General features: G+C 40.7%; 2 protein-coding genes across 2 annotated transcripts in view; one reads left to right on the top strand and one right to left on the bottom strand.

Moving 5' to 3' along the window:
* SLC18A2 (solute carrier family 18 member A2) overlaps nt 1–10955 on the top strand; it is a 28149-nt gene extending 17194 nt beyond the window's left edge. Inside the window, exons 10-15 of the mRNA XM_019725253.2 lie at nt 1671–1749; nt 1926–1977; nt 2645–2708; nt 4395–4514; nt 4658–4791; nt 10770–10955. Of these exons, the coding sequence (XP_019580812.2) occupies nt 1671–1749; nt 1926–1977; nt 2645–2708; nt 4395–4514; nt 4658–4791; nt 10770–10871 (551 nt within the window). The 3' untranslated portion in view covers nt 10872–10955. The remainder of the gene's footprint in view (nt 1–1670; nt 1750–1925; nt 1978–2644; nt 2709–4394; nt 4515–4657; nt 4792–10769) is intronic.
* Nucleotides 10956–14140: 3185 nt separating this feature from the next.
* The window catches only part of PDZD8 (PDZ domain containing 8), a 63752-nt gene continuing 51275 nt past the window's right edge, over nt 14141–26617 (bottom strand). Inside the window, exons 4-5 of the mRNA XM_019725252.2 lie at nt 23283–23445; nt 14141–18829 (exon numbers count right to left, since the gene is read on the bottom strand). Coding sequence (XP_019580811.1) covers nt 16623–18829; nt 23283–23445 — 2370 coding nt within the window. The 3' untranslated portion in view covers nt 14141–16622. The remainder of the gene's footprint in view (nt 18830–23282; nt 23446–26617) is intronic.

Below are 26617 nucleotides of genomic sequence, written 5' to 3'. Positions count from 1 at the left end.
CCTGCCTCAGAAAAAGATGTACTTAGTTTCTTCAAGAGAACCCCTTTTCTGTCCCTGTTTGCAGTGTCTTTTCCAGTGTGAGAAGAAACACCTTCCCTCACATGGTCTCTCTACCTCTGACAAAGCCTCCCAGTCCCCTCTGAGCCTCAGTGAGAAGGGCACCCTGGGTGACACTTTGTGAGGACCATTCCCCTGAGGGAGGACCCAGTGCCTAGAGGGGACACAGCCCCGCCCCCATGGCCCTGGCAGCTCAGCCTCTTCCCGTCCAGCATCTTGTGCGAGCTCTTTCTAGTCCATTGTGAAAAGGGAAGCCAGTCTGCCCTGATGCTTCCCCGACCATTTCTGGAGAAAGACCGTCAATTAGATTTGAAGTCAAAGGGGAACAATCTCACGAGGTGACACCTGATTGCTCCTGCTGGATGCTCCGAGAACCAATCACTGTGCTGGAAGGCTCCACCTTCCTGGAGGTTTGATGGCTTGCATTAGCTTCCAGAGGCGCAGTGAGAGGCTACTGTATCCTGGAAGATGCAAGATGACACGCGTCCGTGTCTGTGAGTGCGCTGGTGAGCTGCCTGGACAAGAGTCCCTGGGACCTGTGCATTTTGAGTGCTGGGGACACCTGCTGACCATCCAGTATCTCCCATGCGTGTCTGATATCCAGTCATGTGGTTAACAAAGCAACTTTCACCATGTGTGGGCAAGACTAGAATCAAATATGTATTTCTGAATTCAAGAAAAAAACACTAGCGTTTTGAACACTACGAGTTTGAAAAGCCATCTTTTGGAAAGAGATTGTCCTATTGTCCTAATAATGGATGGGGACCAGAGAGAGCTGCTGGGGACGAATCCCCGGCATCCACGCCTGGTCTGACTTGAGGAGGTCTTTTGTCCACAGCAGAGGGTACAGTTAAGGGCAACCACTGCCACCACCGAGAGACCTGGGCTTGCATGTTCCCTCTCCTGGGAGAGCATTAAACCCTGGAGAGGAACATTTTAGTTGCGTTACGACTTGGCCACAGAAAATGATTACGGAGGCATTTATTTTTTTGACATGGAAAGATGTCAGTAAAGCTAATTGGCTAAAGCAGGATGTAAACAGCAGATATAATCCCATTTTTAAGGAAAAACAAAATCCTGTACACACCCATTTATTGCTGTACCTATAAACTTACAACGGAGGGTAACTTGGGTGGTCATCTGAGTGATGGGGCTTGGGATGATTTTAACTGTTTGCTTTGTCCTTATCTTAATGTTCCTTAATTTAGTCCATGTCTGTTGTCTTACTTCTGTCGTACAACTATAACCAAGGGGAGAGGCCAGGCGCCGATGCCACCCCCACTCACGGACGTGTGGGAGGGCAGGTGCCCTGCTCCAGCAGGCCGGAGCTGCCGGTGTTGGTCAGCGTGTAAAGCTCACCGCCAGGCAGAGATGAAACAGCTGATAGAGAAATGAATTTCATTTCTGGAGTGTCTCCCCAGCTTTGTGCGGACGGATAAGCCATGTGGGGTCCAGTCTGGATCCGGCAGGTGCCGGATATTAGCTGCTTGGGTGCAGGCCACAGGGCTTCATTTCATCTACTCTAATCACCATTGTGGTGTCTACAATTATTAGTTTCTCTAACATTTGACTGATAAGAGTGCTGATACGGTGTCCATTTCATAAATTTACAGGCATTGCTTTCTTGCCAGCCAGTATCTCTTATCTCATTGGAACCAATATTTTTGGGATCCTCGCACACAAAATGGGGAGGTAAGAGGAAATGAAAACAACACTCACTGTGTTATAATAATGCCATTCTTTAAAAAAAGTCTCTGTGTTTCTCCCTTAGCCATTACAAGTAATGGTTTTGATTTCCATTGAAAATTTGGACTGGGGAAGAAAAAGGAACAGTCATTCATCGATGGTGCTTTTTTGTTTTTTGATAGGTGGCTCTGTGCTCTTCTAGGAATGATAATTGTTGGAATCAGCATTTTATGTGTGAGTAAAAGACGGCATTTAACAAGTAGAGACAGTCTGCAAATGAAACTTTTGCTTTGGGCAAGAATCACCAAGAAATATTTTATAGCAGTTTGAAGTTTGTTGATACTGAATTCTATTATATCTTCCAGTGTCCTCTAATTTTTTATCATCGTAAAAATTATGGACAAGACTCTCCAAGGGAAATCTTCTCAGATTTTCGTCTTATGTCAGTTGGAAGTTATTTAGAATGTTTTATTACATAGTTTATATTTCACTCTTTACTCCCCCTCTTGTCATCTGAAACATTATAATGTCTTCAACACTTTAGGGTGACTACCTGAAACAATAGCAAGATCATTTTCTAGAATAGAACATCTTCTTCCAATGGCCAATATTTACTCCAAACAAGGCCCTTGGGTCCTTTCAGAAATGGAGTGTGCACTAGGCTGATTTTTCACATCTGGCAGTTGACCAGGTTTTCGTGGGGGTCCCAAAATCCATTTCAGCTTCAACTTTTAAAGATTTCGTGGGTCCAGTCCTCCCCAAACCCCATCTTCCTTCCTCCTGTTTCCTTCAGAAGGGAACATGCACACCCGGTTGGAGAAAACCTATTTTTAAGACTTCCCAAGATGATTTAGAGTTGGATATCATGTTATTATAGTATAATGTTTATTTCCTTTTACAGATTCCTTTTGCAAAAAACATTTATGGACTCATAGCTCCCAACTTCGGAGTTGGTTTTGCAATTGGTAAGTCATAGGAGCCTTGTGCCTAAATTTAAAACTTTGTTTTCCCCACTGCTGAGAGAGAATTCCTGTGACTTGGGAAGACCGTAGTTACTCAACCTAAAATTTCTAGAAGCTGGAGAGGAGGCTGTGGGCAGCCAAGCTCTATCCAGTAGATCGTCCACAGAAAAATACCTGCTTCCGTGTACTAGTCATTTGTTTCCTGAAAACCAGTATTTTTAAAAGCCTGATATTTACAGAAGCAAGCTGGTACCCCATTGCTGTGCTTGGGCAAACAAGAGAATCCCTCCCTCAGAGCACTTTGTTTGAGCTCAGATCTGTGAACAGACCTTCTCAGATGAGGCTGGAGGACAAAGGCTTCACGTGTATTTTCTATAAGAAAGTTTGGTACAGAGAAGGTGGGCTGAGGTCTTGGTGACCACCTGTGCTGCAGGAATTTTCACGGGCAAAGGAACATGTCTTTGTAATGTAAGGACCTATTGCAAATATGTTAGGAAAAGTCTTGTTAATATTTTGGATAAATAGTATACGTTTGTTTTTCATGTATAACATACAGATGGATCATGATAAAAGTAAATGCTGAGTCTAGCCAAGGGTAAAGGCAGGAATTTAATCTTTGCATGGTTCAATAAGAAGGAAAAAAAGAAGGGAGGGAGGGAGGGAGGGAAGATGGGAGGAAGGAAGGCAGGGCCTTTGCTGACCCCTGGGACCAGGGTACGTTCCCCTGGTGTGTACACATGACCTCTCACCGTACCTTCGTAGCATCAATCACAATTGTAATTCATTTTTCAACTCTTTGCTTAATGTCCAACTCCTGTGTTCATTGTGTTTCACCCTGTGTCATATTAGGTGATCAACAAATACTAGTAGAATGAAAGAAATGTCCCTCTTCCTCCTGCCCCTGGTGCTGGTAGATGTGAGGGAATGACCATTTGAGTGCTCACAGATGCTCTCATTGTAGCTGGTCACCACCATCCCTGTTGGACAGACAGGAAACCAGCGTTAGAGAGATAAGGCATGACCGTGCTCACCCAGCCGGGGATCTGAACCCAGAACTCGCAACATGTGTTCTTTCTTTACGCTTCCTGTCCCCAACTAGCCAAGAGACCAGAGATTCTAATATTGGTCCTGGGGGTGGTAGGGTTTTGTTTTGTTTTGCTTTTCCCCACAATGAGCAAACCCCTTTCGATTTCGGGTTCCTGAGTAGGGCCAGATGGTCCGTCAGTCTCCTTCATGTTCTGGTTCTTTCTGATCCTCCCTACTAGTGGGAAGCCCAGGGTGCATAGGAGACTGGGTGAGGCATGTGGGTGTGCCCACATGAAGGCAAGGGGCGAATGCCCCAAAAAGAGTGAGTCAGGAACGCACCAACAGGAAACAGGCGAGGGGGCCATGAAGCCAATAACCGGCTGGATCTAAAGAATGCAGGTGAGTGGCTGCCCTCCACCAGTGGCCAAAGTGAGGCAAGGCAGAGAAGAGGCCGATGGTGGCCTGGGCTCCGGTCCCAGCCTCAGCTACCTTCAGTCGATCCTGAGCGAACGGCATGCTGGAGAGGGTTGGCCTCAAGAATTGCAGGTGGTGAAGATGAAAGGGCACCAGGGCTGTGAGGTTAGGACATGCTCCTGCCATGCAGCCTCTTTTTGGTTTCCGTCAGTGTTCTATAGTCTGTGTGTGTTCCCTGACTGTCCACAGGCATGGTGGATTCATCAATGATGCCCGTCATGGGCTACCTTGTCGACCTGCGGCACGTGTCCGTCTATGGGAGTGTGTACGCCATCGCAGACGTGGCATTTTGTATGGGATATGCTATAGGTAAGGTCCCTGGCTTTTCCAAACCACCTTTGATTTCAGGGCACAATAGATAATGCCTACTGAAAACGATTTAAACCTTTGCACCGTTCTGTGTGCAAGACATTTTTACAGAGAACTTGATCTAATTCTCTGTTTCCTGCAAGGTCCTTCCGCTGGTGGGGCTATCGCAAAGGCAATTGGATTTCCGTGGCTCATGACAATTATTGGAATAATTGATATTCTTTTTGCTCCTCTCTGCTTTTTCCTTCGAAGTCCACCTGCCAAGGAAGAAAAAATGGTAAGAAAATTTGAAGATGCATGGAAGTGTTTCTTGATCCTTTAGCGTGGTCTACTGGATAGTTTCTTTATGACTTGTTCTAAAATACATTTCTACTCCTTTTGGGTAGAACTCGCCAAACAAAGTGGTAAGAGTTCCTTTTCAGTTTATGCCCCACAGGGCAGCAGTTTCTTTTACTGTATCAAGATTATGTTTATAAATTTGAAGAATGAAATTGCTTCTGGACATAGATTAGCAGCCAGTAAGCTCTTTTGTCAACCACATAGAAACATGGGATAGTTCAATGTGTTTTTCTATGGTTCTTGATATTCTTGAACATAATTTTTTGTGCCTCCTATGCTTACTCCTAAGATTAGCCATTTTTGGTGCTGTTTGCTTTTCTCCTAAACCCACAGCTTTCAGTAATAGTGTCCCAGTCCTTACTGTGGAAGGTTCTGGAGGTGGTTTCAGTGTAGGTTACAGACCCTTATGAAAAAATACCATATATGTACCTTTGGGCACACGTGAGCACGTTTAACCTTGAAATTCATAATTTCATTACCAAAGTCATAGCTACAGACAAGATACAGGGTTCCTCTTCTGAACAAGTTCAAGCCTATCAATTCTGAATTTGAATTTTGAAATGCATCAGTCACTTTAACCTTTCTGATAAGTGTTCATACCTGGTGGTGGTGATGGTGGTGTCGCTGATTTTGTAAACTTCAAATGGTGATAGGTACTCGTCCAACTAAAAGAAGAGTGTCTTCAATTACGAAAGAATGAGAGAAACAAGGCGAGAGGAGATGGCATTTTTGGTTTATGAATGGATATGAGGTTCACTTGTGGTGTTTTCCTGGGAGCACAGCAGTTCTTTCTGATGGTTAAACTGAAATTGGTCTTAATGCTTTCGCATTTCTTGAACTGCCCTTTTATGATTTCCCCCAAATAGTGGATTTAAAGACAGAACAGACCCTAAACTTAGGTTATACGCAGCCTTTAATTTGAGGGGCATTTGTTGCATTCATTAATTCATTCAGTATATTTAAAAATATATCCTGCACTGTGCCCTTTGTTATATAGGATTTAACTAGATGATTTTGAATTACTCATGACCCACTTCACTCAAAGAAGAGGCGTGGAAGGTGCTGTGGAAATATTCTGATAGCAGCCACCCCTTTCTTCCTGCCTCTTGCTTAGGTGCTTCTCCAGCTCTGAACATCTGTAACACTTTATTGTACATCTCTTAAGGGACTTATCTGTTTTCCAGCCTGGTTGTTTAAGTTTCCTTTCCATCTTTGACCCCAGCAGAGCCTTGCCCAAATCAGGGGCAGAAAAGTCTCAGTGCAACAACTGAAAACTGTCATTCTGTTGCGATCGTATCAATGTGATTAAGGCTAATCACTTACAAATGCTTCTGTCACCCAGGAGACTAAGACTCTGCGGAGACAGCAAAAGGCTAGCACGGGCTCTGGAGCAGGACTGACCCATGGGGAAATGATAGCAGCTACCTCATAGGGTTGTTGTGGGGATTACATGAATGAACCCCAACAGAGTGCTTAGCCCATGTCTGGCACACAGTAAATGCTCAGTAAATGTGTTACACTCTTCTTCCTTGCTCTTACTTAACTCTAACTCTGACTTTCTCTGTCAGCCTAGCAGTCCCCCAGAACCCTCCCTTTCTTCCCTCTGTGAGGTGAAAGCTTCCTTCTGCTTTTGCGAGTCAGTTCCCAGACCAACTGAATGGGTTTCCCTCGCCATGGCAGCAGACGTTAGTGGCTGTTGTGTTATCCGTTTGTCCGCAGCAGCACGATTACTTATCTGAGTTATTGGAGGAAATGAGTGAGATCAGAGGACAGGCGGGGGTGGGGTGAGGGGTTCGCTGCCCAGCTAGCTGCTGTTCTGTGATCCGCAAAGTGACGGCAGAGGCTGGGAGACTGGCCTCAGTACTGCTTCTCTTTCTACCTTTAAACCAAGTTTTGGTTCATCTAAAAAGAAAAATGCTGAAGGAAGTGGAAGAGACAATCCTGAAAGGCAAAGCAACAACAATTACAGGCTTCTAGAAAGCCACTTTCACTGTAAACTGTCAGAATCCTTTATACGTGCCGAGCAAGATAAATCATTAAAAACTGGAGAAAACATGCCATCTCACTGCTCGTGACTGATGCCCGCCGCCCGCCGTTACAGGCGACATTTGAGGGTGGTGGCCAATAGCTGCAGCCTACCCATTGTGCAAGCAGAGCAGGAAGAAACTGATGGCAGCCGATAGCACCTAATGATAAGGGGGATTGAGGGCAAGACACTGGTGTGCCATGGAGGGGAGAGAATTGATTACGGCCCATTTGAGGAAATCCAATACAGACGAGTGTCAGCGTTTGGGACCAGGGTTATCAAATGCAAGGGGATGTGAGAGCTGGAATAAGGCAGACAGACCTGAGCAAATAATTCTGTCATTAGGCGGCATCCAGATCATGTGGTGTGTGCACTTAAACTATATTGAAAGGTCTATTGCTATTTTCACCGATCCCAAGTCATAAACTAGATTGTGAGCTCTTGGAATTTTCTTGCATTTGGTTTACTGGATTTATGGTTTATTTATTTTTTATAATTAGTGTTGAATTATCAGTACAAGTGGAGAAAAAAACCCTTAAGTGTTACTCAAGTGTCTCAGCAAGTATAAGAAATAGCAACACTGTCATTTGAGGAAAACTGTGCTCCAGTTGTAAGAGAATTAACATGCGGCTTGGGGTGCTCAGAACACCCAGTTGAGGATAGCTGTGTTCTGCTATGGATTTTCTTTTCAGGGTGAAGAATTATTTTTAAAGATAGGGCATATTTCTTACCTCTTACCCTCGAAGTTTCTAATTGTTGCCCAGACAGGAGAGTAAGTGGTTTGAGGACTGCAGCTTGGTTGTCTTGGGTGGCTCCGAGCTCTGTGAGGGGCCTTCCAGCTCCGTTTCCTCCAGGCAAGCATGGGGTGGCCAGAAGCTAAGGAGACTGCATATTATAACCTAGTTAAGAAAGGTGTCCTTTAGCAGGGCACTTCCATGGTGGCTGCAAAACCATCACTATTTTCATTTTTTTTAGATTTGGTAGGTAAAACTTTTCCAGGATGCAGGCCGGGTATTTTTCCAAGTCTTGAGGAACTCTTACACTTAATGCTTTTCCCGTTTCACTATCCCAGCTTCGTATTTGTGTTACTTTTACACTGCGTTTGGTTGAACAAGTTTTTACCACTCTGCAGATCCTGACTGATAGGAAAGCAGGCATTTGGCAGGGACTGGGGTTCAACTCTCCGTAACTGGGCTTGTCTCTGAATCCCAACAAACTCCTCCATTTCATTTTCTCTTCAGGTGAGAGTCAGATACATCTTTCTCCCCACGGCAGTGCACAGAGTGCTGGCTGAAATGACCAGGCTGCTCACAGCCACTCTGGGGTGCCCCTCACGCACTTGACTTACCCCCTTGACCGTGTCCAGGCCCCTCTTTTCATGGCACTTTTGGAATATTACATGCCATCTGGTTTATTTAATCACGTATAACTATCTTAAAAAGTAAAACTGTTGCACAATACATCTTTCAAAACAGGTTCAGAAGCCAGTAAGCTAGACTGTAACAGCCAGAGACAACATTTCAAGGAAGACTTCTTTACCTGAAACAGGCTGTGTAACAAGTGTAGTTTGGCTGAATTGATACATTCTGACCATTTCAATCTGTATGATGTCAAATGATCGGCCTGACTGAACTTCTTCCGTTGTAGTGCAGTTTTGTATGCCCAGTGCCAGGTCCTGGGGGTCCTTAAGAAGTCCGTGTATGTGTGCAGTCAGGTCTCATGGTAGATGAACTGAGAGTGAAGGCACTTAGGAGTAAGGGAGGCTGACGGCCATCCTTTCCAAGGCCACTTCGCTGCCTGTGGGCCGAGGGTCACGGCCCCAGGCCTGACAGCCAAGGCCCTGCAGTCCGGCCCCGATCAGGTTTTCCAGTTAATGTCCCTCTGTTCCTCCTCCTAAGATCTCTGTAGTGACAGGTGGTTTATTTAGTGTTCCTGTTTTACTTAATGTCCCGTTTGGTAAATAATCCATGCTGTACCCATTCCCTCACCGTGCAAATCCTTTCCATCAGTCAAGGTTCAACTTGAACCCCATCTCTTCCGGACAGCTTCCCCTGAGCACTTAACCACAGTGAGCCCCGTGGGGCCTGTCATTCCTCATGCAGGGAGGTGACCAAGTCGCTGGCATGGGACCTCAGGCGCACTGACACACGTTCCTAGTAGGTGCCCACTAAGCTGACGTCAGTCAGCCGTGACTCTGCTATAGTCCCAGATACTGCCATAACTAGGGCAGCATTTCTCGCAGCATGTTGACCACCCCTCTCGTGTGAGGGTAGGGATCTGGAATTTTATCTTTAACCTGCTCTCCCTCAAGTGATTCTTGGGCACATTTCTTTGAGGATCATTAATCTAGGGAGATGAGACCCTGAGCTCTTTGGGGGTGAAGCCTTTTGTGTACCAAGGACACATCCACACGGGGACAGTGGTCCTTGTATACAATGTCTGTTGCATCAATTACTTATTTTTAGAAATTGAGCTGTTTTTTCAATATATGTATCAATTCACTGGGAAAGAAGCCTAATAAAAAAAGGAGTTAGATTTGCAGCTGACAGCCTGACTGACAGGGCCAAGGAGTCCGTATCTTAATGCGTCACACAGGCAGATCATGACAGAATTTCTTGGGAAATGGTAAGTAGGTTAAACACGGAGTGAAGTCCTCGCAGCTTATCAAATCGGTGGGGTAAGAACTGGGAGGAGTAGCCAGCAAACACCCGGAGAGGCTGCATTAGGCCAGGGCAAGTTCAATTTTAACCCACATAAATGTTTCCATTTAGATTTTCAGGTTGCACAAACAGGTACTGGGGGAATAGTTCATGTGTCAGAAAACTCCAGAAGACATCACCTGATGAGAGAATTCCTTTTAGTTGTACCCGGTGTCCCATGTCGTCCTTGGCAGACTGTGCCATGGGGTGCTGCCCAGAGCTGACTGCCGGCCGGCCGCCTGGCCTCACCTGTGCCCTATTCTAGCCGCACAGCCCCTGGGCAAGTTCTTCAACCTCTGTGCCTACACGGAGGGTTATCAGCTGACTCCATACAGTGACTGTTGAGGTATCGCACGAAATGCTTAGCATGAGCGACATCAGCTGCCATCTGGCTTCGTGCTTGGTGTGCACACTTACAGGAAGAGTCAGGACTCAAGGCTGATGCACTGACTGTTGTTTAATTTTCAGTAACACTATGGGAGTGCACAAAACGTGCATGTCCACCAGAGGAATATACTGTTTTATTTTTTAAATCGTATGTTTGAGTAAGAGGAGGGATGCCGGGAATTGGGGAAAGATGCTCTGGAAGGGCCATTTATGAAGGGCCCTGTGATGTGAGTTCAGAGAAATTTACGGGGTTATGGCAATGGCCTCAAAATATTGGAAGGGCAGTTTGTAAAGTGGCTGGAGTCAGAACCGGACCCACAAACGGAAACAATGGAGAAAGGTTCTAGTCCAGCCTCAGGTACGTCTCGAACATGAGAGCTCGCCTCATGAAGGAGAGCACGTCCTTACTAAGATGGCGCCACAGGGAAGTTGGATTGGGTGACCTCCAACAACCACTCTCCTCAACTCCAAGATTCTAAGTATAGCTCTTCGTAAACCTAACCCGTATGCCCCTTTCTTCATAGCTTACGGGCTCCCCGGAATCAGCTTATGGCCCCTGGCCATGTGTAATGAAAATACTGTGCAGACTGCTTCTGCCATGTTCTACTGCCTGAAATTTTCGCTGAACGTAGAACTCCAGGTTTTCTGGGCCAGGCACCTGGCAATTGCACCATATGACTGGTGAATAGTGGGCAGTACTATACACATAGCTTTCCAACTAGTAATCCTTAAAAACAGTAGGTTAAAACCATCTTATCTTTATGAAACAGGAAGGTAATATATCTGTACTTTGCTCTTTTTTAGGCTATTCTCATGGATCACAACTGCCCTATTAAAACAAAAATGTACACTCAGAATAATGTCCAGTCATATCCACTAGGTGATGAAGAATCTGAAAGTGACTGAGACCCTCAAAAGTCATCCAAGCATTTAATTGTATAAAGGTGTTTCCAGTGAAATGACTCATCCAGAACTGTCTTAGTCATCCCGTTCATCCCTGATGAAAGAGTAAAACAACCAAAGGTTATTATTTCTTTTCCATGGTTAATGATAGATTGCCAACAGCCTTATAAAGAAAAAGCAGCTTTTCTAGGGGTTTGTATAAAGTGTTGAAAACTTTATTTTATGTATTTGATTTTATTAAATATACAATATATTTTGACGAAACAGATATAGTGTAAATCTATAAATATTTGAATCCAAATCAAATAATTTTTTAACTTACATTCACGAACACTTGGGCAAAAAAAATCTTATATTTTTTCTGAATATTGGTAATGAGTGTTAACTAAAGCACACATTATCTCTGAGACACTTCCAACAATACGTTAACTAGAAGGAAGTCTGAAAAACAGAATCAAATAAGACAGCATGTGTTATGTCGTGACACTGAGTGTTGAGTTATTCAGCTTGTAATTATTATCAGTATATTTGAGTTAAAAGCTAGCTATCTCAAATGCAGAGGACAAGAACTTGGGTCAGTTCCCTTTTGGATTCATCCAGAACTCTTAGCTGGCATTCATTATCTGTATGTAATCACCTATCTGGAAACAGATGGTTGTAAATTATTTACATGTCATGTGGTTGGCAGCAAACATTAAAGCCAATAAGGGGAAAATAGTAATATGTTCTGAAAGCCAAGAATAACACCCAGGTGTATAGTTATGAACAAGTAGAAATTTTCCCTTTAAGATGTATACTTGTCTTACTGGATGAAAGAAAATTGAGGGTAGATGTACCTTAAACTATCAAGGCTGTTTAAGTATGGTAGGATGTATCAAAATCTAATTCAAGTTTTAGAATTTAGAAGGCTAATAACTGCGATAACATGAAAAAAAATCAGACTATAATATCTTTGACCTGTTTGGAGGTCATCCACGTGTTTTCTAGGGATTTTGAGTTGTCTGAAACTATTATTTTCTAGACTTCTGAAAGTTGTTCACATCAATGTGAAAATAAATTTTAAATGAAGATGAAGAATGAAATTGCCTTGAATCATGTTAGGAAAACAGGTTAAAATAATAAGGTAGTCAGGACACGCCCCCTTTCACAGGCAGAAAAACCCAAACATCTAAAAATGTGTTTCATTGTATCATTTTGTGCTGTGTAATAGTTTTTCTAAGCATGACGTTGATGTGCCTTTTCAATGTAACAGCAGCAAATAGTGCATTAGTGAACACTGTCAGTTTACATCAGGTTTTGTGTGAGATACGATTGAAGTGTAAAGATAGCCAGAAATGTCTTAAATAATACTTGTTAATTCTGTAGTTCTGTAATTGTACACAAAAAAAACGACCTAATGTCAGTTCTTTAAGCTAAAATTGTGTTTCTGTTAACTTGGACAACAAAAAAGCAAATTTCAAAAAAGCAAAGAACTTTAGAATGAGGATTCTTCAACCATTTATTTAAATTCTCTAGGAAAGTTAGCTAATACTTCATTTCCATTTGCTTTATGAAGCCTTTCTGTGGGGCTCTGAATGACTTGAAGTCTGGTTGTCAAGTGAGTGTTGGAACAAGTTTCCTACTCACGTATTTGCATTCGGCAACTTACCCAAGTCTGCTGCTACCGTGGAAGAGGGCCCTGGAGGCGCTTTGCTAGGGCTGGAAGGCAGCTGGTCCACACGGGAGGGCTTAGAAAAGAATGTGCTACAAATCTACTCTCTTAGAGCGTCTGTGGTTCTTCCTGCCCCAATACCACACAATTTATCCCCATTTTATTTTTGCCTTGAAGGCTTCCGTCAAGAATGACAGGCAAAGAGGCATGCCTGCTACTGATTCCTAGAGAAAATAAAAGATATGTTGAGTGTTTCAGACTGCTTTGGGAGCAAAAGATATCAGTTGTATCTGAACGGAAAAAAAAATTGTAAGGTCTTCTATATGACTAACTATTCTGGGGTTAGCAAGACTGAAGAGAGCTATTATTTTTAATGTATGTCAGAACAAAGAATATATCTCTCTCTCTGAACATTTCTCTTTTGAGCAGAGGTGGTTTTGATGTTTATACCTGGCATACAGATACAGAAACCTTAATGAGGTAGCAATGACTACTCACTTCCTCCTTTTGACTGCTAAGTGGATCTGTGTAAATCGTTTTAGCTAGTTTACTTAATAAATCTTCTGAACATTACTCTGCCTGTTTGTATTCCTTTATGAACTAGACATTATCGTTGGAATCAAATACATAAGAAGGTATTGTTTTGATTGTGGATATTTAATTAAAAACTATTCTTCTCTGCTTGCAGGCATCAGGTAAAATCCACTCCAGGTTAGTTAAAACCATACATTTTGGCTTTGAAAAGTGTTTTACATTGAACTATGTAACTATGTCATCAATTTGGGAACACTCAGTAAGTTATTCTTGCATCTCTAAAGTCGTATTATTTTTCCTGATTGCTGTGAATAAATAGATCTGATGAAAATAACTATGCAGCCATTTGACACAGTGCGCCCCTGGAAGTTCATAAAACTTACAGTGTGCATGTGTGCACCTTGTAAGGAGGAGAGTCCGGTTTTTAATCAGATCTTAAAGGGGATCCAGGGCTTAAAAAAGATTAGGGGAACCTCTCCTCCTCCTTTTTAAAAAGAAAACTATTATCTCAATTCAGAAATAAAGACAATACATTTTTACATTAACATGAATTTATTTACTTTTACGGGTCTTAAGATTTTATCTTAATATTAGTAAGAGCCAAATATTTTCAAATTGCCTTTAAAAAATTCAGATATACTTAAATTTAGAACTTGATAGTAGTACCCTCACATTTTTAGCTTGTGTTTTCTTTTTTCAAAATCACAAATGGCCACACAGTATTCAACTAGTCCTGATATTGAGTATAAGGCTTGACATTAAAAAATGTAGCATATTAATTCTGATTCCAAAAACAGTGCTAAAATGTTGCTCAGCTTGACTGTCTAACCCAACCATTAAATACCAACCAATGTAAAAATACACTTTAAATAGTCTGTTTAGTAATAGCAGCAGCAAATCCATAGATCTGGCATTTCAAAGCTTAAACAACAGTAAAATCAAAATTGAACGCTTTTAGGAAATTTTCAAAATAGCAATTTGTTTAGCAAAAATGGACTTTAACTGCATGGCCAATTATACGAGGCAATAATCCCATAGATATGCAGCAATCACCTTTTTCGGATGTTATCAAATGAAGATATTCTTGTTTTCTGTGGTAGTTTTTATTTATTCTTTTTTAGCTATTGATAACAGAGCATGGCAGCAAGATTACATCAGGAATGTAATATAATACAACTGTTTTCATTGAAGCCTTAGACCTTACTATCCCCCCCTAGGCTATTTGGACTGTTTCCCCCACTGCACTAAAGTACAACTGCAATGCCTCTACTGCTTCTCCCAATATATATAAAAATATTGCACTACATTAAAGGTACATTTTACAAATATAATTAGCAGCATTACTGAGCTTCCCGTAACTGTGGTTCTACAGAGTTAAATACTTTTAAAACATGAGTAGATTTTTATGAAACCAAAGTTTTGCATTATTTCTACAGCTCTTTCCAAAGCATGTTTCAGCTGCATGCCTGGATGTCACTAACACTCCCGTGCTGTGGTCCGTAACCACCAGCCACTTAGACACTCCACCTTCCAGGTTATCAATGGTAAGTTCCTTTTTATAATAAGATGAAAGTTGGTTATTACATTGGGCAGATTGTTTCAAGCATACGTTACAGAACATTTTAGCTTTCAGAGAATTTTGTGTATAGAGATTTCTACAGCAGTATTCTCTTAAAATGCAAGCATGCTTAAATAAACGAAAAAGGGGGCATACCCAGATATATTTTTGTTGTAAACTTGGCCAAGAAAGTATTCAGTTTCCTAATATTTCACTTAATAAAATAGTAGAAATGAAAATTAGCTATTGATTTTAAAAGTGGAATAACTTTTCTACACTCGAAAATGTTATCACCCATGTAAGTCATAGCTTTTATTTGAATGGCTTTTTACTGTTCAGAGAACTTTTGCGGTTATGCTATTGTTTCCCTCACAACAATCCTGTGAGGCAGTTAGAGTAAATCTTGTTTATTCCTACTTTAGAGCTGGGGAGACGGTGGCACGGAGCCCTTTTGTGGCTGGCCTATGGTTATCCAGTTCATTCATGGCCAATGGAAGAGCTTGAACTTGAGACTCTTGCATGGCATCCAGGGCTACAGACGTGGGCCCAGACCCTTACTGTTACACTGTCTTTTCCTACCAGCCACACAAGCTGTCCCATCTAGTTTTAAATTCATGTCAGTTTCACTGTACATCAATTATAGTGGTTACCTACAAAAGGGAAAAGCATATACATATCTCTTTTATAGGCATACGAAAGGCCAAAACTTTTACGGTACACCAACAGAGGTCAAGCTCACACAGTGTCCCTCAGTCACACGTTACTGGGGTCCACGTGACGGGCCAAGTATCAAAGTAGATCTTCATTTTCAGAGAACTGGTCCCAATTCCTATGTATCTATACTGTCTACTTTTACTATTTGATTTTCTTTTGTTTTTAATGAATTAAGATAGTCTGAACTACAGAAGCATCACCATTCCTTTAAGCCTGTAGGATGTCAGACAAAGCGATTCATCTATTTTGCATGATTCCTCTTCTTCCTAACATTCTCCTGCATGAAAATGTTTCTAAAACAAAACAGCCAAAACCACTTATCAACACAGTCATTTTAAGCACAGTCCTCTGAAACTTTAAATATCCGTGTACACGCTTTATTTCCTATGGGAAAACTGCAGCTGAAAAATAATCATAAATGTTTAGAATTTCCATTTGAAAGGAAAGCAACATTTTGAAAGATTATACACCTACTGGTTTCTGTTTTTTAGTAATCTCATTATCCTCTGTACAAAATTCTTTACCAACTGCATTCTATATTTATTCCTTACTACATTTTGTTTTTCAATGCAAGCTCTTCAGATTAATCACTATATTCTCCCTATACTTCAACTGCATAAAAACTTTAGAAAAAAAAATTCACAGAAGCTTAGAAAGCAAGCAATATATATAAAATTATTTTTTTTTACTAAATCAGCATAACTGACTAAAGCCGTAGTATCTGCTGTCATGTTACATTTGGCAAAAACAAAACAAAAAAGCACCCCCGAGAATCCCCAAATCATAAAAATCTCAAGTAAATAGAGACGACAAACTTCATAACTCAAAGTAAGATTCAAAACCTGTTCCCTCAGTGATTGCTGCTGTCAATTCAATTCAGGCATGCAGCAAATTTGTTATAACCGTGATAAAAACAAAAATATTACAAGAATCTGGAGAATATCCTGTTTAACACACTAATTCAAAAACTCAGAGGAAGGAAAACAGCACAAGACATCACATACATAAACATGAAAAGTTAGCTTACATAATTCTGTAATTAGAAAACATTAAAAATAAATTAGTAAAAATAAATTCCCAGTATAAACCCAAAAAGCATAGCTATAAATGCAATCTGAACCAATTTAGTGAGCTGGTCATGTTTTTCTGGAAAACCACCTTTTCATTCTTGCTCTTACACAAGCCAATAACTGTGGAGAAGCAGGCCAACGTGCGTTATAAGAGGGTTTAAACGTGGTTGTATCTGTGGTACTTTAGGTGCAGCTTTTCCCCAACACTTGAAAGTTTAAATAGACTGTTACACAGACTCAGATGGGCCAAATAAATCATCTGATATGCTGCTGAATGGCTGAGAATCTATCAGTTGTGTTATTTCATTATCAAGGTCTTCTTCTGTATCATCTGTGTACTTGCTTATTTTTTTGGAGTGCTGGTCTAAAGACAGACTTTCTAAAGATTCCATGTCTTCAATGCCTGCTCTGTAGTGGATCATAAGAAGTGTTAGAGCTTGTAGTCTTTCACCTGATTTAGCCAAAGCTGCAGAAAGGAGTGATTTTTTCCTTGTATCAGTTGTCTCTTTTTCTTCTCTAACAAGGGTATTGTTATGTTCCAACTCCTGATCAATTTCATTCTGTAGTTTATCCAGCATGAACTCTAGTTTCTGGATCCTTTCCTCCGTGGGCAAACCCCTGTACAGGTCACGACCAATTTCTTTAACTGCAATGAAGACGCTGTCATCCAGACCACCCTCCTTTCTCACTAGCTTTATTCCTGCGTTGTTTCCCCGTTTCGAAGGGCTGTTTGGACCACAGACCTCGGTGTCACTGCCTTCGTTGTCTGACGTGTTGGGTGTGTGTTTTGGCGAGGGTTCTACTAGATCAGTTCCTGGTTCAGAAAGACGAGTTTTAGAGACTTGACGCAAATTTAACAAACGAGAGCTAGTATTGATAATATGTCGTGTCAAGCCTGTTGTTTTATTCACGGACTTGCTAGCTTCCACATCAGCACGAGGAGGCAGGCCTAAAAGGGTGTCTTGGCCTTCCAGCCTGAGGTTTTTCAGGGTCCGGTCCATCCGCCTCTCAGTTGCTCCACAAAGAGGAGTCTCGGCTAGACACTTTTCCTGACATTTTTTATGGCAAACATAAGCACAGAACATACACTGGGAGGCGGCCTTAGTCCAGACTTTTTTCTTGCAGTAATCACACCAAGTTGGGTTCTGGAACTGAGTATCCTGGAAACTGTGTTTATTTTCGGTCAAACCCATCTGTCCAACGCAGTGCTCTTCTTTCGCTAAGGCAGAAACCTCCTCAACCAAATGAAGTTCTTTTTCTTTCTCCAAGTTAGGAACTACATGGTGGTCCGATTCTCCTTCTTTCAAATATTTGAAGTGAATAGTAATGTCCCCAAAGCAGAATTTGTCATTGAACCCCTTTTGCATACTCAGGTTGCGCAGTGCGGTTCTCGTGACCATGGCTTTAGGTGTCGGGGCTTCCAGCCTGAACTTGGAGAGGTACTCCATGTTTGATGTAGCCAGGCATCCTAAAGCCACCTCTTCGAGTTTTAAGCTCACATGCCCCAAACAGATGAGCCCCCCTAACTTGAAAGGATCCCTGCACCACAATGCAATGTTTAAGTATCTGTGGCAGGCTTCTATGTCAAAGAAACAGGTCGCTCGGGTTCTTGTCCATTTTCCAAGCTTATTACGGTACAGGATTTCCGACGATTCCCATGTCTGAGGGTCATCCGAACTGTCCTTAGAGGGGCAGGAACTTTCGGAAGTCAAGTCTTTCGCCACCTCTTGCTTTGCTAAAAGCTGCTTAGAGGCGGCTACATCTTCTACGTGATCCACACTTTTCGCCTGCTTTTCAGCAGGTTTATCTGCAGGGGGAGCAGGCAGCACCTTTTCTGGCTTTTCAACAAGAACATCTGGTTCTGCCTGATTTGGGGCGTCAGCAGAAGGCAAAGGAACTTTCACTTGCGGTCGTGGTGGCACAGGTGGTTTGAAAGTGGGTCCTTGGGTGGGTTTTGACACTTGTGCTGGGTCTGTTATCTCAGGCTTTTGGGCTAAGGGTTTAGTTCCTTCTTTGGATGGAAGTTTTGGGGGTGGTGGGTGACTTCCTGCAACGAGTTTCCGGTTTAAAACTGGTGATACCGTTCCAAGGGGCCTCCCAGAAAGCGCTTGGGACTGTGGGGTGCGCTTGGGACTGTGACTGGCTGACTGCGCCTCGTCTCGGCACTCAGGCTGTGCTCGGACATCGCTGGCCAGGTCTTCAAACTCCGAATCCAGGTCTCTGTTCTCGGCATCTGCTGCCAAGCTAGCTGTTTCCTCCTCATAACTTGGTTGGCAGGAGCCCGACAGGAAGTGTTCCTCCAGCTGCCCCAGGTTATCCTGCAGCACTGCACCCTGGTTACCCTGGCCGACCGGCCTTTCGTAATACACCAGGACGCGGTCGCCAGCCTGCTTGATCAGCTTCAACACCTGCAGCGTAGATGTGATTTTCACACCTGATTTAAGATTTTTAAAAGGGAAAACATGAATTACTGCAATAAAAATTACCTCAATTGCTAACTATAATTGCCATTAATAAATGATAATTTAACGCATGAAAATGTAATAGGGAAATCTCCAAAATATATTATTGGCTTTTGGATACATCTGTGTACTGATTTTCAAACCTGGAATGTGGTGTCCTGGAAATGTTTACCTTTTAAACCAAATGTGACATGAAAATTCTTAGATGCGGACCATGCTGCTAACTCCTAATGGCTTCCCGTTCCTTTCTAGGTTTAAATGACATTATTTCTCAGTTTAGTGAGCAGAGTGAGACCTATTGAGGAGGATTAATGGTTAAAACAACTTAGAATGATGGGAAACTGATTCTACTGAAGGAAATCCCAAAATATTCCAGGGATTGCAAGCTCTGTGGTCAGTGATTCAAGTCAAGAGACTGACGCTTGAAAGAAACTTCTTTTTATTAGCTGTAGCTATCAAACTAATCCTTTTCTGGGCCAGACAGAACAAGGAAGGTATAAGTTGCTTTAAAGTTAAACAAGTTAGTTACTATCTGCATCTATATTGACAATATCTTAAGCTTTCATTTTATATTTTCTGATAGGCACTACATTAACATAGTTCAAAATTCGAAAGGTACAGAAAGATGTACACTGAAAATATCTCCCTTCCACCTCCATCTCCTAGCCATATTGTCCCTTCCCTGAGGAAATCAAAGCTAGTAGCTTCTGGTACATTCTTCTACAGACCTTCTAGGTGTACCATTTAGAGGCTCTAATTGTTTCCTGCCCTCTCCGAACTCTCTCCAAAACAGTACTTACCCAAGCTATCCCTTTCTGTAGGACTTAAGGGAAAAGTGAGAAGGGGGTCTTTGCTTTCCTAAGGTCTTAGGGCCATCCTAAATAAATCAAAGTAACATCAGCCCCATCTAATAACCCGACTTCAGAGTTCTTCAACCTGTATCCTCTCCCACTTCGGCTGCCCAGGTAAGACCAGGCTTTAGACCTGGCTCATCACTTGGAACTGTCCACAGCAAAAATCTCTCACTTGGAAATTAATCTCTGATCACAGTCTCCTATTTTCTACCTCTTACAATCCTGTCTGCTAACTGAATCTGTTTTGAGGAAATGTCCGTATCTAATCATTCCTTCTTGGCTCTCATGATCCAGCCGGTTTCCTGATACCATTTGCTTTTCTCCCTGACATCAGTGTCAAGATTTCAGTGATATCTACACCAAGATTTTCAGGTCTTCTGCCCTAACCCTTTCCTCTTCTGTCTACCTGTCTTTCTGATCCCCAGTTGGCTAGCCCCTCCGTCTCCCTTCTCCTGAGCTTAACTCCTGACCCAGTACAAGTCATGCTCGTCATCTTCAGCAAGGCACTCAGGGCTGCGTTAGCCTTCTTTTGATTGGTCTCTAAACTAAGTCTCTGAAACACCAGCTTCAAACCTTTCCTATTCCCCTGAAGCCCACCCTTCCCATGCTTTTCTAGTCGTAGATAGCATCAACTTATTTACTGAAAAGATCTATAAGAAGCCACCTTTTCTCCCTGCCAATCACTTTTGGTATTAACCTATCTCAGAGGAGGAAGTATCCCCTTGCTTGTATACTTGGCTCGCCCCTCTCCCTATCTCCTTCAGTACTTTGCTCTGTCATTTATCCTTACTCTTATTTGTATTTACTTCCTCCTTCTGCTTTAAAACATTCCTTTTCCTTGGTTTTCATGACACTACTAATTTGGTTCTGATCATCTCCTCCACTTTCTTTTTCTCCACCTCTACCTGCCCCTTGTATGCAAACGTTCCCATGGTTTTCTGTCGTTCGTTTTCTCTGCCTTTTTGCTCCCCTGGATTTCATCCATTTCAGTAGTTTCAACTATCAACTTTTCCTTTGGTGTCCCCTCTGTCCTACATCCCCAACTCCTCCTGGGCATCGCCACCTGGGTATTTCCGTGTAGTTAAGACCCCTCTGACCCTCTCATTCTCCTGTCCTCACTACGATGTCAGTCAGCTTGCCACCCTCCCAGTTAACCTGATTGAAACCCTGAGATAGCCGACTCCGAGACCCAGTCAGCTGTCAGTTCTGTCGAGGTTCCAGTCCACTGTCATCTCCTGTTCCCATCCTTCTGATCATGGGCTTCAGCTCTTCACTGTGATCCCTCATCACTCCTTCCCTATTGTAATCACCGAACATACTGCTCCCCAATTTTCCTAAAGCTTCAGCTCAAAAACCTTTAGCCAATATACTTATCACACAGAAATCCAGCGCTTTCTAATATGGCTCTAAACCATTCACCCAGCCTTAATTTATACTGCTTCCCTCTAACCACATTATGTTCTAGCAAAATTATAGTTTCACACATGCGTAAATAATAAAGAAGTCCACCTAATGACCTGTAGTAGGCAAAAACTGCAACTCAGTCTAAACCCGTTCTTTGTGACTCAGCACGACACTTGCCCTCATCGCATCCTTCCCCAACCACCAGGAGCTTTGGGGAGATGGCCACTGTGCCTCTTGGGACACATCGACCAAAGTGGGATTCCTTTTCTTTTGGAATATTTAAAATATTTGCAAAAGTTGAGGAAATGGCAAAATGAACATCATCGAGTTTCAAATATAACAAACATTTTGTCAATCTTATTTCTAAATATACCAATCCCATGACTAAATATTTAAAGAATTGAATATCCATACAAACAAATTACAGCTACAGAAAAAGAATGTGTATCACACCTGCCCCTTATATCAATAAATATTATTTTTTTACAAATGTTAGAAATGAAGGGATGACTTTTGCTTTTTCACTCTGCATACATTTATATTGTTTGGATGTACTTATTCTGATAACAGATATTTACTTCTTGTGTAATTAAAAACAAAACCCTTTTAAAAAAAGGACATAAAAAAGAAAAAAAATTAACTTTATCATGTAGGTAAAAAAGGGTATGTGTGGATATAAAAAATTTATGCTGAATTGTGGTTTTTAGCTGAGGGAGAGTCATTGTTATGTTTATAGTAAACAAGTATGTAGCAGATGAGGTTTAGCTTATGGCTTTGCTATCTTAAGTGTCTATGGACCAGAGCACCATCTGGGAGCCTGGTGGAAACAGACTATTGGGCCTCACGCCAGGCCTACTGAATCAGAACTCACATTTTAACACCATGTCGGGTGATTGGAATACACAATAAAGTTTGAGAAGTGCTATTTAAGACATGATCAGAGGGACTTCTGGGTGTGAACTACATAATTTTCATTTTATTGTCATGATGGATTTGAAACCAACGCAGAGTTTCTTTGACGTGTAACCAAGGATAACTGCTTCTTGATTTAGGAGCTGGTTTATCTTGTTATTGTCTTAGCTGTGACAGAATATACCACTTTGCCTTTAAAAGCTCAACTATGACCAAGCATGTATTCAAGAAATCCCTTAAGTCTAGAATGGGTGGGACAGGTACTACCAAGGTCTGAAAAGGTTTGGACTTTTTCGCACAGTGAGTCCTACTGCTTATTCATAAACATCCAAGCAAATAATCTGCCTATCAACAGAGTTTTTGTTATCAGTCAATTGATGGGAAGAGACACAGGTGACATATTTTTCTGCCAGCAATAGTGACTGGGGCTGCATTCTGAATGACACCATATTAACAAATGGCTGGCCAATTAAGGCCAATATGGGGCCACCAATATGGGACCACAGGGCAGTTCAGATGTGCCCTTTTGGATAAGGAATATTAGTCTCTCTCCTATTTGTTACCATGTTTTCCCAAAAACAAGACCTGGCCGGACCATCAGCTCTAATGCATCTTTTGGAGCAAAAATTAATATAAGACCCGGTCTTATTTTACTATAAGATCGGGTCTTATAATGAACATCATAAGTAAAATTAGACCGGGTAGTGTACTGTAGCGTAGAGTAGCGTAGCGTAACGTAACGTAACGTAACGTAATATAATATAATATAATACCGGGTCTTAAATTAACTTTTGTTCCAAAAGACGCATTAGAGCTGAAGGTCCGGCTAGGTCTGTTTTTTGAGGAAACACAGTATCTTGTCCTAAGTGATGGGAGTAGGTGTGTTAATACTATCAATTTTAGGCACAGAGTGGAAATGATGGTGAGCATACAGAAAAACAACTGCTGACTTTCCCTTTTTTCACATTCAATAAAAAACAGAGGATCAGAAGGTGGAAGAAAGGGAAAATCAGACAGCTTATAGAAAAGTGGTCTAAAATTTTCAAAGATTTACACATTTGGACTAAAATGGCATATGTATTTTAAATTAATTTTTAAGGCTTCCTTCAGATTTTTATTTATAATAAAGTTATTTATTTCCATTGTAAAAGTAACATGTGCTTATAAAAATAAAGAAGAGAGGAAAACTCCCACATCTACTATAAATGTAACGTATATTACCACATTAGCATAATTAACATATTAGCATAATTACCTCCAATCGCAATCAGTCGGTCTCCCCGCTGAAGATCCGCAAGTGCAGCAGGTGAGTTGGGGGCCACGGTCTCAATGATGACGTGACCAGCATAACCATCAGCTGACTGGACGAGACGAAGTGTAAGCCCGACACTTTGTAAATTTCCCTTTATTAATTCAACCTTTGATAAAGGGAAAAGAGGGAAAACAGATTCAGCGGGTTCACAGTATTGGAGTGAGAAAACCTTGATGCTCAGTGAGAACACTACCGTTGATGCTGGCTTTTGTACGGTGTTGACTATTATTACAGACAAAGGAGGGAGGAAACGTTTGTGACAATATAAATTGACATGTCCTGATTGCACATTTGGGCCATCAAAAAATTTAAACACTTTCTTATCTTCAGTGTGTTGTGTCTTATTAAATACATATACAAACACTGTGGAAAATTTGGAAATAAACAGAAAGGCAAAATGCAAACTCCTAATTATACCATCTACAACTACACTGTCAGTATTTTGTACTTTCTAATATATATAAATAAATAAATATATATATATATATTTATTTATTTATTTATATGTTAACACAAAATTGAGATTCCATTATGAATATAATTCTGAATCTTGCTTTTTGGAAATATAATGGGAATAATTTATGTCATTAGATGTACTTTGGAACCTCTGTTTTTTATGGTCTGTTAAATTTTCTTTTTGGGGGGAAGGGAGGAAAAGAGTTTATATTTTATTAAGAGTTATCTTGTTAATGAGATATCCTGTTTTAACTCATCAAAATCATTCTGTTTTCTAAACGAATGTCATCCAATTTATCAGGAGTATGTATTCCAGATTCGTATCATCTGTGATTTAAAAAAAAGAACACATGCTATCTGTCTGCATTCGAATCACTGATTTAAGAAACATGATAGAACGCCACGTCCCTCTAGATGACAAGAATTCAATCTGTGTTTATTGAGCTAAATTACAAATCAGTCGAATTTTATTATTCAGCCCACGTTTCTCAGTTCGGTTCAAAATATCTCATGAGGAACTTTGCCAAATAGCTTGCTAATATCCAAATATACCATTATCTATATTGTTTTAACATGTAAATCCCACTTAAAGGTAGAAATTTAGTTCTCCTGGCAAGTAAAAAATGCCCTTATCGGAAGTTGTTCTTTAATATGGGTATTAATAAATTTTGTAAAGTTGCTTTATGATACAGTAAATAATCACCTTATAATGTTTACAAAGATACTTAAGAACACAATCTCTCAATTCCACAAACATAAATATACTAAAATTATAAATTATGAATTTACTAAAATTATACTAAATTATAAAATTACTAAACAGAGTGCCAAAGCTAAAATTTTAAATGCAAATTTTTCTAAAATCAGAAAGCTAACGGTAGCGCATGGATAAAAAACTAAATTGTATGAGTCTGAGCACTGTACATTTTAAAACTAACGCTCGGAATGCGTTTTTTGTAATTTACTCTGTTCTCAAAGTGGAATGGAGGCTGGGGGGGATAGAGTCAAGATGGGAACTGAGGCTAGTATAGGTTTTTGTGTGATTCAGTTTATTTTCTGCCTACCAGTCATATAATTTCCCTTGCTTTTCTTACAACAAAACACTATATGAAGATTTACTTGAACAGGAAAATGGGCCTAAAAAGTTAAGGGCCAAAACTACTAAACGTATAGAATAAAATGCAGGAGAAACTCTTACTGGATTAGGCAAAGATTTTTTAAAACAGGACACAAACAGTACAATCTATATAAGAAAAAAATATAAAATAATAAAATTAAAAACTTTTGCCCTTCGACAGACACAGTTAAGAAAATGAAAAGACAAGCCACAGACTAGGAGAAAATATCTGCAAAACATTTATCTGAAAAAGGGCTTGTAGCCATGAATATATAAATAACTCATACAACTAAACAACAGTGACAAGAAAATGTGCAAACTATCTGAACAGACAGCTCACAAAAGAAGATATATATACAAATGGCCTATAAGCACATTAAAAGATGTTTAATTCGGCATTAGGAAACACATTAAAACTACAATGAGATACATTGTACTGGACAGTACATAAGAGCTAGAAATGGCTAAAATTAAAGACTGATGCTATCAAGTATCATGATGACGATGTGAAGCAACTGAAACTTATACGTTACTGATGAGAATATAAAACGGTACAACTACATTGGAAAAATCTGACAATTTCTTATTAAGTTAAACATACATTTACCATATCACCTGATAATCCCATTTTTAGGTATTTTAGCAAAGAGAAATGAAAACATGTTCACGCAAAGACTTATATGCAAATATTCACAAAACATCATCATAAATGAATTGGTCAATCAAGAATTGGTCAACTGGTAAACCGACAAACTGTTGTATATTCACACAATGGAATACTACTCAGCAACAAAAATAAAACACCAATACACACGACAGATAAATCTCAAGGACATACATGCTGAGTGAAAGTCACATACAAAAGACTATATACATGCTGTATGATTCAATTTGTATGAAATTCTAGCAAAGGCAAAAATCATAGTGACAGAAAGATCAGTACTTGCCATCAATGGGGGGTCGAGGGCTGGAAATTGAGGGCAAGTAGCAAAAGTGAAGTTTTCAAGGTGATGGAAATATTCTGTATCTTGATGGGAGTGAAGTTTATGTGACTACACAATTATCAAAATTCCCCAACTGTACACTTAGTGAATTTACTGCATTTAAATTATACCTTAAATAAAGCAAAAACCCCCAATTGTGCCATTTTTGTCTTAAGACACTTAAATATACAGATCACTGTTAATTCATTCAGATAGCCCTTAGTTTTCCAATAGACTTAATTTAATAAAACAGCTTGGGATGAATTTAGATGGTCCTTATGTCAATCAGGAAGGAGAGCAACAATTAGACAGTTTTCCCATTTAACTTATGTCAAGCAAATGCATATTGTCTCTACACTACAGATAACTGGCATTACTAGACTGTAAATACAGGATGAAACCAGACATAATTATAAGAAGTATGTAGAACAGGGTGTTTGAAAGACAAGAAAAAAAACCTCACTTGAAAATGTAAACCCAAGTTTTTATTTTATTTACTTTTTTAAAAGAACAAAGATAAGCCTTTAAAGTTTTATCAAATACTTGCATGTAGTTAAAAAACAAAATACACAAAAGCACTTAGAAGGGCAAGTCTTCCGTCTCCCCAAGCCACACACTCCCATCCACAGCAACCACCTTTAAACTCTGCTTCTGGTTTCAATTGTTGTAGGGATTACCTATTTTTTTCTCTAGCTCATGCATCATTTCTTAATATATCAAAT

Source organism: Rhinolophus sinicus, linkage group LG07 (assembly GCF_036562045.2).
Source record: "Rhinolophus sinicus isolate RSC01 linkage group LG07, ASM3656204v1, whole genome shotgun sequence".
Taxonomy (NCBI): Eukaryota; Metazoa; Chordata; class Mammalia; order Chiroptera; family Rhinolophidae; genus Rhinolophus; species Rhinolophus sinicus.
Note: the sequence above shows the minus strand (reverse complement) of the source record. Positions and strands in the feature narration are given on the sequence as shown.